This window comes from Ammodytes marinus, assembly GCF_949987685.1.
Source record: "Ammodytes marinus genome assembly, chromosome: 24".
NCBI classification, from domain to species: domain Eukaryota; kingdom Metazoa; phylum Chordata; class Actinopteri; order Uranoscopiformes; family Ammodytidae; genus Ammodytes; species Ammodytes marinus.
This window is the reverse complement of record NC_137228.1, coordinates 10,747,812-10,760,060: the sequence shown is the minus strand read 5'-3', so window position 1 is coordinate 10,760,060 and position 12,249 is coordinate 10,747,812. Positions and strand designations below refer to the sequence as shown.

The 12,249-nt window shown below is 40.4% G+C and overlaps 1 protein-coding gene across 1 annotated transcript; it reads left to right on the top strand.

The window, feature by feature from the left end:
* Window positions 1–870: 870 nt before the first annotated feature.
* Window positions 871–6,683, top strand: LOC307269704 (nuclear receptor subfamily 4 group A member 2-like). Its single transcript, XM_080052711.1, has 7 exons — window positions 871–899; window positions 1,098–1,939; window positions 3,673–3,802; window positions 4,344–4,501; window positions 4,601–4,800; window positions 5,481–5,659; window positions 6,283–6,683. The coding sequence occupies exons 2-7, from the start codon at window positions 1,103–1,105 to the stop codon at window positions 6,543–6,545; spliced, it is 1,767 nt and encodes a 588-aa protein (XP_079908837.1). The 5' UTR covers window positions 871–899; window positions 1,098–1,102; the 3' UTR covers window positions 6,546–6,683.
* Window positions 6,684–12,249: the final 5,566 nt, after the last annotated feature.

The window sequence follows — 12,249 nt, the reverse complement described above, 5'->3', positions numbered from 1 at the left end:
GATGGATGGATGGATGGATGGATGGATGGATGGATGGATGGATGGATAGATAGATAGATAGATAGATAGATAGATAGATAGATAGATAGATAGATAGATAGATAGATAGATAGATAGATAGATAGATAGATAGATAGATAGATAGATAGATAGATAGATAGATGTGTTTCTGTAATAATTTGCATAAATGACAAAAAACGCATGCAATTGGAACAAATAAAAACAACTAAATTACAAATTAAACAGGTATAAAGGCTCAACTTTGAGTCTTATTTTACATAAACTCTAAAATGCATCTGCTATGTGAAGCAGTTTGATGTGAAGTTTAAAATTGCTCCAAAATTCCTTACATGTGAGAAAGTGGCCTCACGCATTATTTCCAAATTACTGTGCCCACACCAGTCAATGACCTACCCACACACACACACACACACACACACACACACACACACACACACACACACACACACACACACACACACACACACAACACACACCGCCCCTCTGTGGCTTGTGCGTAATAGGATTTGGCACAAGGGTGCGCACCACGTAAACAAAAGCACATTGTCGGTGTCACTGGCAGCCACTCCGCTGAGAGTGTGGGAGAAGCGAACAGTAATTTCCTTTGCGCTCCACACAGCGAGCGGACTGCACTGGTCGCGACCAAAGCTTCAAACAATCAATAGCACTGCATCGGAGATGCTATTACTTGTCCCTATCCTCCTGCACTGGATGCAGGGTTGAGGTAAAGCATGTTTATACTTTTTATATTTACGGTGTTACCAGTGGCTGCAATAAAGTGTGCAAATACTGCTTTTTTCTCTATTTTTTTAAATACCAGGCAAGGAAGGTTTAGCACATAAACATCATCTGGGAGATAAGACAACTACAGCAATAAGGTAAGAATACATTTAAAGTCCATTCTGGATGCTGCAATAGTTGTGAGATTTAGAATACTACAGGTCAAACAAGTGGATTTACTTCTTCTTCTTTCTTTTTTTGCTTTACATGCGTGCTTTTTTTCTTGTGCTGATTATGAGGACATTTCAAAGCAAACATTTCCACTTTCTTGACTGCATTTTCTCCACGTTTTTCAGGGGCCATGCCGTGCGTCCAGACCCAGTGCGGCTCCTCTCCACAAGGCGCCAGCCCGGCCTCTCAGTGCGCCGGTGGCGAAGAGCGCAGCTGCGACTTCCTCACGCCGGAGTTTGTCAAGTTCAGCATGGACCTCACTAACAGCGAAGCCTCATCCACATCAGCTTCGGGTCCCAGCAGTTTTGGCCCTTTGGGTGACACTTCTTACGGCTCTGGGTACGACGTGAAGCCCCCGTGTCTCTTCCAAATCCCAGTGCAGGGGGAGCTTCAGTCGTGCGTCAAAGTGGAAGATGCGCACGGCTGTCTGCGGTACCAGCATCACTCGCACCAGCCCGAGGAGCTGCTCTCGTCCCCGGCGAGCTCAGTTTATTATTACCGCTCTCCTTCGCCACACACATCTAACTTCCAGACCCCACCTGGACACAAATGGGAAGACTCTGGCTCTTTGTACAGCTTTCGACAAGACTATTTGGCGGCAGCGGCGGCGAACAGGAAAAACAACAACACACTATCCAGATTCTCGCTGTTTTCCCTCAAACACGCACAACACAACGGTCATCAGAGCGTGTCCACGTGCCAAATGAAATTGGACGGATCTCTCCACATGTCCATGAACTTGGATGCGCAACAGGACAGCCAGATTGGGATGGGATTTCCTCGACCTCTCCATCAGCTCGCCCACGGACACCACTTCATGGACTTCCACCACCACGCTTCTTCTTCGTCTGCGTACAGCCGAGGACCGCTGCATAGCACCGAGGGGCTGTGCGCAGTGTGCGGCGATAACGCAGCATGCCAGCACTATGGAGTGCGCACCTGCGAGGGCTGCAAGGGCTTCTTCAAGGTTTGTTTTTCCAATGCAACTTTCGTTTAAAGGTGCACTATGCAGTTTCAGTGGAGCGGGATTTGTTTACATTTGCAGAGCCTGCATGCAGTTAGTATACACAACATATTTTCTCTACATGGAATTCTAACCTATCATCATAAATCAAAGCAAAATTATTTTGAGGCACCTGGAATTGAATGTGAGACTAGAATGTGTTTTTAAACGCAACTGTGGGCCCTGATGCTGTAAACAACAGTGAAATAGTAGCATGTAAGGTATAGAATTATAGAAATGTGAGGAAAGTTTTTTTACACGGTTGTGAGAAAATACCTTACAAAGGGTTCAGTTCTTGACACACCCATAGTGCACCTCTAAAGCTGCGATTCCAACTTGGATATATTTGGAGCCTGCAGATCTTACAAGAATCGTTATTATCCCGAAAAATTTATACATTTGAGATGAAATTGCCTATCATGCAAAAGTGTCTGTAAATGGGCGAAAACTACCCATGAAAAGGTTCGTTTTCACCTTTTTGTTTGTCCTATTTAAGCACAGAAATAAACTGCATGGCTGCGCTGTATCCCAACCAAACACTAGGCCTAATTCGAGTAATAAGCCGTAATGTGAAATCTCCACTGGGACCTCTGACCGGCCTCCTTAATTGGATCATTGGGCTTCAGACGCACGTTTCGATCTCTTGACACAGGCGGTTTAGGGGGCAAATGTCCTGTATGAAACCGGCCACCCACGTACGTGCCATGAATTAAAACTCGCCCCTTTCTCCTCCCCGTAGGAGATTCCCGGAGGCGATTCTCCAAATTATGAATGACCACGACCCTGTATTTACCCAGGCTGCCCTGTTCGCCTGCTGAATGCATACGGCGCGCTTTCAGATGGCCCACAGGAGCAAGAGTGCTGCTGTTCATTTTCAAAGCACCATTTAAGGGTTTTTCACTTTTGGTCTAGAAGCTATAAGACAAAAAAAGTCTCCTTATGTTGAACCATTTTCCCTATTATCAAAAAGGTTCCTAAGGCCACCTGATTACACCATCATTCTCATGCATGTACAAAGCGCCCCTTTGTTGCCATTTAAACTTTTTGGGAACAGATCCCCAGAGATTTAAGATTATGTGTCTATTGTTACATCTTAAATGTTATCCTTTGCTCCACTGTAAAAGCAGGTAATATAACACAATGAAACTCGTGAAGATACACAGAGATAACTTTTTTTTTGCACATTATTTTCTGCAATTGATTAAAGGGAATCTTGGAGTTTTTAATCAGAATATTGGTGTCATTATATAAAGCTTAAACCCTCAAAAAATAAAATCTCATCTCAAACTGTTTTCAATACTTGACCCCCTTTGGAATAATTTAAGTACCCCTTGACCGGCCCCAAACATTTTTGACAAGAAAACAGTGATGTTTCATCAGTGTCTAAATCACTGAAAGACACTTGCAATAATAAACAATAAACTATAGAATTGCAGTTTTACTTTAATTGTATTATTCAATGTTCTTAATTTAACTTATTCTAGTATGATTCATTTTGTCACAATGCATAACTCATATTTTTTTAAATTAACCTTTTAAGAAAAATATCTCACGTACCCCCCTGCAGGTACCCTTAGGTTTGAGAATCACTTAAATACATGATACAAAACTCAAAGTAACTGGGTTTGATGTATATCAGTTTAAACTCTATATTGTGTTTGTGCAAATGATCTCACTTTCTTTCTCTCTCCATGCAGCGCACAGTACAAAAAAATGCCAAGTACGTGTGTTTGGCCAACAAAAGTTGCCCCGTGGACAAACGCAGGAGGAACCGGTGCCAATACTGTCGCTTCCAGAAGTGCCTTGTAGTGGGAATGGTCAAAGAAGGTAAAACAATAAAACCTTAAAACCACCTTTTTTAATATATACTGTGCATATAAATCTGTAGGTGGGTCCCCTTACATATAGTGGAATCGGATGTTTTTAAATGTTCCATTAGTCGACTATAATCAAATCAAGTTTGTTTTTCTTTCTTGTTCATTGATCCATATTCTCATTTGTGACAGGCTTCCATTTTTTTCCACACCAGACAAAGGGTCAGAAACACCCAGTTAAAAAGTTTGTCTTCTTGACTTGGCTTAAGAATTCATTTTAGTGTGACTAAGTCTACCATTCACGCACAATAAGGAGATAATAGAAAAGCTCCTGAGTAATGTTCACATTTTTATAAACGGTATAATAGGCTGATAGAATAGATTGAAGGATCCTTGTTTCAGAACCAAATCTTGCCACTTTTCGACTGCAAATTTGGCAGATAAGGCTTCTTCCATCGAATTGTCGTATATATTGTCAACAATTCAGGGGACACCCCCATAAATCTGACATTTCAAGATGGAGCTTAAAGCCATTTGTTTTCTTGGCTTTGCAGTAGTGAGGACAGCCGGGCTGAAAGGGCGCAGGGGTCGCCTGCCTTCCAAACCAAAAGCTCTCCCCAACTCGTCTTCGCCCGTCAGCACCCTCCTGAGCTCCCTCATCAGGGCCCACGTGGACTCAAACCGGCCACCTTCTCTCCTCGACTACTTCAAAGTAAGCAATGTGGGCCGACCATTCACCAGTCACTGCTTTATGTAAGAAGGGGCCCTAATACAGTAGAGCTGTAATAGATTGTATCTTCTATCACTATAGTTCAAGGAGAGTGTAGAGAGCCCACCGGGAGACGACGCGCAGCACGTGGGGCAATTTTACGAGCTCCTGACACGATCCATGGAAGTGATCCGGGGTTGGGCGCAGAAGATCCCAGGCTTCACCTCGCTGCCCAAACACGACCAGGACCTTCTCTTCTACTCTGCCTTTCTGGAGCTCTTTGTTTTACGCTTGTCCTACAGGTAAAAGGGACTTCTCTTCTGATAGGACATTTTGAGAAAGTTAGCAGACAGAAAAAAATTTAAAAGATGGGAAAACTCAAAATGTCAAGGCAACTGTCTTGACCAGAGTTTTTCTGTTTTTGTTTGAAGGCCATAAAACTCTTAAGTTTGAAAGAAAACTGCCATACATTTGAGGCAACTAATTATCTTTTGTTGAGAAAACTTATCAATCATATGTAATGAAAATGTATCTTTCATATGGATCGTTCTACATACTAATAATTTCAAACAATAACAGTTGTGCCAACTTATTATCTTTTGTTGAAATAACATTCATAAGTATTCCAAATGTATCTTCCATATGTTTAAAAACTTCAAATGTTGACTTCTTCATCAACTGTTGTGATAACTCATTCTACAAATAACAAACAAAACCGAGTAGGTCAAAATGTGGATTCAACCATTAAAGAGTAAAAAATATAATAAGTTGGCTTAAACGTCCGCAGTTTTCTTGAGTTGGCCTGTTGATTGATCTCCTAAAAAAGCACAAAGCTTTTCTGGCACAAATGACAGATGAGTCACCTCCTGGAGAGACCATTGTATGTGTCCGATATTGGATGCATGCTGGAGCAATGGGAAACGTTATCACGCAGTTAACAACATAAACCCCTCTCACTGTCTTCATGTTATTTATTTCTCAGATCCAAACCAGAGGAAGGGAAGTTGATCTTCTGCGATGGCTCCGTGTGGCACCGGCTCCAGTGCCTGCGAGGCTTCGGTGAATGGATTGACGGCATCGTGGAATTCTCCTCCGACCTCCAGAGGATGAACTTGGATGTTTCCACCTTCTCCTGCATATGCAGCCTCGCCCTGGTCACCGGTGAGAAGACGGAAAACACACTGTGTCTGTCTGCAACACTGAGGCTTTCCCCTAAAAGATTATATTCATAAAAATAAGGACCTGGATACAGCAATCTGTAGTTTTATGTTACTAATCAAATTATGCAGAGATGCAGATTTAAATTTCATTTCAAACATGTTATTGGGATTTAAATTAGTATAAATAACAAACAACTGATAGTTGAAACTTTTTGTGTTAGACTAAGTTTGATGTTATATGAAATTTGTGAGAAGAAATGACTACCTGATGCTACCTGTAATGTGGTACTCTGCGCTGAAAAAAAATCCAGTGTTTATTCATAGCATAGGCTCTGTAAACGGGCAGGTTGCTAGGCACAGCAGGACCCCTTTGTTTACATACACTTTGTTTACATACCCGTTTACACAGCCTAGGCGTTGTATTAACAACACCATCTTTGTTTCAGTGCACACACAGTACAGGTGGCAGATCAGGAGGAGATATTCACTGATTTGGACAAAAATTGCTTTTGACAACTTGTGTAACCCTATCTAGAATCACTGACTCCACCATTAACATGTGTTTTTCATTATTTATCATGTCATATGTGTGTACTTGACTGCGTGTTTTACGCCCCCCTGCAGAGCGTCATGGCCTGAAGGAGCCCAGGAAGGTGGAGGAGTTGCAGAGCAGCATTGTTAAGTGTTTGAAGGAGGAGGGTGATGCAGCAGCAGCAATGGACCCCGTCTGTCGGTCCAACCACCTGTCTAGACTGCTGGAGAAACTACGTGAGCTGCGAACCCTGTGCATACAAGGCCTGCAGAGGATATTCTACCTGAAGCTAGAGGATCTAGTGCCGCCACCCGCAATAATAGATAAGTTATTCCTGGACACGTTGCCATTTTAGGAGACATACGAAAGAGGGTACACATACCGGACTATGTGGCACTGTTAAGACTCGTTTTAATCACATCTCATTCCGGAACAGTTTGACATTGGTGCACTACATAAAAAAACACATTTACAGATCTGATATTGGGTTGTGTAAAATGTCCCATTTTCCCTCTGAAACCAGTGGAAAAGGAGCAATGTATTCAATTGAATTCTTCCTGTTTCTCAGCCTGAACAGTAGCAGTTTTTATACAAGTTTGTTTTTCATAACATATATTGGTCATATAGTGATTAATATAATGATATTTGAGAGAATGTTGTGTAATTGTCTATGTTTTAATAAATAAATATAAATAAATGATCATTTCTGCTGCTGCTGGACTTCATTTATTTAAAGTTCCATATCACACATGCTTCTTTTGTTATTAGAGTGAGTGAGTGAGTGAGTGAGTGAGTGAGTGAGTGAGTGAGTGAGTGAGTGAGTGAGTGAGTGAGTGAGTGAGTGAGTGAGTGAGTGAGTGAGTGAGTGAGTGAGTGAGTGAGTGAGTGAGTGAGTGAGTGAGTGAGTGAGTGAGTGAGTGAGTGAGTGAGTGAGTGAGTGAGTGAGTGAGTGAGTGAGTGAGAGAGTGAGTGCGTGCGTGCGTGCGTGCGTGCGTGCGTGCGTGCGTGCGTGCGTGCGTGCGTGCGTGCGTGCGTGCGTGCGTGTGTGTGTGTGTGTTTGTTCAGCACTGATAATAGTGGACCAATGGGGAAATACATGAGAGTATACGGTGGATCTCACAACTGAATAAAAACCTCAATATGGTTAATTTAGTCCAACCAAATCCTTCAAACCAAAGAAATGAAATCATTATAAATCACCCCAGCTGACTTGTTCTCAGCTTTAAATTGCCTGAGACAACGTGACATGTTTTTATCTGGCAGGTAAAATTGATTTTATGGTCTAAAAAAGGTAATAATAAAAATATAAAAGAACTAGTATGATGTTGCCAAAGAGGGTTTTAATGGGCCTGCAGATCAATAGTGGAGGCTGAGGCAGAGATAGAAAATCAATCGATGAAAGTATCGGAAAAACATCAAATTTATTCTGATGGTGAGAATTGACAGGTTGAAACATTAATAGGGGAGAGTGGGGGGAGCTGTGCCACTTTTTACTCAAAGTGACTTAAAAGTGAGGCCTTGACAGTAATGTCTCCAACTAAAATACATGTATGTATATTTCAGGATGTGGTGCATCCCCGGCAACAATAACTTTGGATCTGAAATAAACTTTTTAAGAATAGCTTTCGAAAAAAAGTTGTCTTGTGGCACAACTTGCCCCTGGTGTGGTGTAAGTTGTGCCTTTGGAGAGAATACCATGGGGTAAATTGTGCCATTGATATATATCTCATAAACTGTAATGCAAGACAAATCCATTAGACAATCACTTATTTAAGGTTTATTTAAAGTAAATATTTTACAAAGATTGAAGATCAATTTTCTTGAACAAGGCCTAGCAGATCTAATGGTTTTACCTGCCAAGCTCACAATGACAAAGTCACCATCATCATCTGTCTGGCCATCTGAACTCTCATCAGTGGTGTGGTTAAGTGGAATGGAGATGTCAGTCTCTTCTGAGCTACTGTAGACAATCACCTTTTTTTGGTGACTAGCGTATACAGCCATGCCAATGTCACAACTTTCAGAAATGTACTTTGCACTAGCTGCTCCGTGATTGTAGAACCAACTGCTACCTAGCATATGTGATTCCCCCTCCATTTCTGCCTTTAAATCAATATTAAAGGATTAAAGGTGGAGTCAGCAATTATGGAGAACGCTGTTGTCAAAATATATAGATAGAGACAACACCTTTATATTTATTTTTTATCTCGAGAGCAACAACAACTGGTGGGGTTCCTGAGCGCACACTTTGATCTGTGCATCCATCCAGCTTCAATACGGCTTAAGCCCTTATCACCGCCAGTCCAGAGATGGCCAGCATCAAATACAGATTTACAAGCCGGGTTACCTTCAACGTGTAATCCATTACAGATTACTACAGATTACTGAGCAGATGCCTCAATAGCTGCTGTAATTATAAACGGGTCACACACATATCCATTTGATTGATCCAATTTTTTTTATAATATAACATAATATAATAAATTGCTTGAATTTCAGATTTTCATTGTTCAAAGTACGCCTAAAACCTGTTCTTAGACGGCAAATATTACAGTTTATTGCATTGTTTGCATGGGAAACGGTGCATTTAGCAAAAATTTAAGATTTAATACAATGTTTTAACACTTTTTGAGTCAACATGTAATCAGTAAAACCCTTGTTCTTTTTTATTATTATTAAAAAAAACTGATTATATCCAAAAAGCTATAAAATACTCCTCTAACAATAGCTCAATGTGGATTTAGAGATAGAGAAAACATGGATGAATTAAATCACGTAGCTGTCTTGGAGGTCACTTTTTTTAAGACTTTGTGAGACTTCATTCAAACCACATGGTTTTTTATGAACAATGAGTGGATTTTGTATTAAAACCTAAGTATTTTGTCAGGGTGAAGGGTTCCACTCAGCGTCTAAATCTTCCTGTATTGCAAACAATAATTAAACAGGATTAGAGTTGGTTATCTTTTGCTGGGGGTAAACCCATTCAGGGAGTCCCTTGGCTACAGCTCAAATTAGCATTATCTGAAAACAGCTAACAGGCGTTCAAACACTTGAATCAGTTATTTGGATTATTTCAGACAGAAAGGGACTGAATAAACACCTCAAGATGATGAAATGTCCCATGACATTACTAGCTGAGGCAGATGAGAATTACTTTAGTTTAGTAGTAGTTTGATGATAATCCAAAGTTTTGGGAAAATGTCTAACTCACAATATCAGGTGATGATGTATTTAGTTATTTATGCTATAGTACTTATTGCGTCTTCCAACAGGTGCATTTTCCCACGACGCACACTATATAAAAAAACATTTGTTCTTTCTGTGGCGGTGCATTATGGCGGTTTTAGTACCTTTAAATGTGTACTTCAGTGACCTGCATACAGTTGGGTAGCCCTACTTGCAAAGGACAGATTTAACAATTGACTTTTTGCTGCAATAAGTTATTGATACTACATTTCCATGCGGCCCAAAGCATTACGTAGCATGGACGTAGCGGCATTATGGACCTATCAAGAAAGAGGGCGGCAAGCGTAGCGGACTGGAGGCGGGTGTCTCGTTCTGTAGCATCTAGCCTGGCGAAAACAAACTGAAAGCCGTTAAAAGCCGTTGGGCTAATAAAACGCTTGAGGTGGCGTTTTGAAATGAGAAAACTTACATTTTAATAGTATATGGTCTAAAGATAAGTATGAGCCTATGATTGATATCCAGAAAAAATGTGCAGAGACACAATCTTGTTCGCCGCTTGTACTGTGTGGACAGGGACATCTGCCTACGGGCCGCATGAAAATAAGCTCCACCCCTTACCATGCAATAACAATGGGTTGGCCACATGTCCATGCTGGCTGCTCGGAGAAGGCAGCATCCTGGGGGCCTGGTTTCCACAGGCTGAGTAGCATTCCTCGTAAAATGTATACAGACATTGTGAGGATGTTAAACACTATTACATGTCAAGCTTTCATAAGAATTATTTTGTAAAAGTTTGGTTCAAATGTTTGTCTTCCAAAAAGAGGAAGTTCTGTCAGGTCGCAGTGACCTTGTACCATAATGTAATTTGTTAGGAGTTTTACCTTCTTTAAAGCATTGCCTGCAACCACTGTGGACTTGTATACAATGCTCCACACTTTACCATTTAACACTCAAGGCAATTAACAACTGTTTTAACAAGTAATGAAGTAGTAATCCTTGTTATAAGTAAAGTACTTTGTAAGGAATGAATTGGTCTTTAAACAAATTATTTCGTTTGTTCAAGATTTTAAAAGGAAAGTTTACTCGGATACTTATTGTAAGAGGAATTACCCCTAAATTAAAAACTTAAGCACGTCCCAGTCTGTTTTTTAGTATATCTGTGTTAGAAAAGCTGCCAAACTATCAGGAGAAAGCAAGGACAAAATAAATAGTTTACAGTCTGAAAAGATGTAAAGGAAAAGTAATCCGTGGCCCTTGGAGGGGGGGCGGGGAGGATGACACACAACACTTGAGAAAAAGATTTTCCCATTATCCGTCTATCGAAAGAACTATCTCTCCTTTTCCAAACAAGAAAAAGAAAAGAAAAGATGCTTAGGGGAGGGGCGTTTGAAGAGGACTCAGGGGCTTGTTTGAGAGGATTATGAGGACGTTTACATTCAGAACCGGGGGGGCCAGTGAAAGAGTGATGGACAGGTGGAGCTCACAAACACAAAGCCTCCATGTTGTGCAGATGTAACATGCTGCTGTCATTTCAAGAAGTAGACAAACAAATAAAAAGTTTTTTCCTTGGTGCACTATCATATGCATATCCATAAGGTTAAAAGGTCTCTCCTAGGCGAAAGCAATAACTTTATTTTCAAATGACCGCCTGCTCCTATAAATATGGTTACAGGGGAAATTGTCCAGGTGCTGCGCTCACACATAAATAATGTGACAAGGACACCATCTAGTGGCTGCAAGATGTACTTGCCATGTAAAATGAGCTATAACAAGAAAATTAAAGATAAAAAAAAAAACGATATAGTGAAGGATTTTCTTGGTTGGTTTATGTGCATGGATATATTTATTCTATTCCAATATTATTTTTATTTGTAACAATGCAGCATATCGTTTTAAATTGAGTATAACATCTGAAAACTGCCCCTAGGAAGCCATATCTCACTGTACATCACTCACTGAGCTATAACAAGAGCATGAACATTTAAAAATTTAAATGTATTAATTAATAAACTGCATTGATAAAAAGCAACAAACCATAGTCCAGTGAATATGTTTATGTCAAAATGTAAGTACTTTTACTGGTTGTTTTGTGTGTGTGTGTGTGTGTGTGTGTGTGTGTGTGTGTGTGTGTGTGTGTGTGTGTGTGTATCTTTATTCTATTACATTATTATGTTTCTTTAAGGCCTATTCCAGTGATTTAGTCTTGAGTGACGCATTTACAAAAAAATGTGTTCGAAAATCATTACCACCGAGAGACCGAGATAACATGTATTCACTTCTTTGTTCGAATCAAGCTCCGAAAACACTGGATCCTAAATTTCCCACAATGCAACACAACACTCCTTGCCTACTCCATGCCCCAAGTTTGTATTTTTGTTACACATGACTCTGAGTAGTCTCAATTCCCGAAATTAAAATTGTACATAATACTATAGATTATTCTCAAATGGGTTTTTCTGCATGACGAATACTTTTTACTTTTGGTATTTTCCTTTTACTTTTGATCTTTGTAACAAGGTAAATGTTACTTATAAGAGTATATCCGCACTGTGATATTTCTCAAAGATCTAGTATTTATTTCACCTCTGCTGTTGCAACAAGTTTTATCTGCAACAATGCCGCATATCTTTTTTAAGTGAGCATAACATCTAGATGTGAAAAGTATAGCTGAAGTTGTCAGATAAATAACTTTATGCCCATTTCTTTTAAACACTCAAGTTAGGAGCTTCCGATGTTGCTTTTACACTGAAAAAGCCCCGACAGGAAGCCCTACAATTTTTTTGAACAGAACAATGCTGCAGCTGTTGATGGCTCCTCCTCATCCTCCTCCACCCCCTTGTAGTATCTATAAAAGTCCATGTGTCACCCACTGG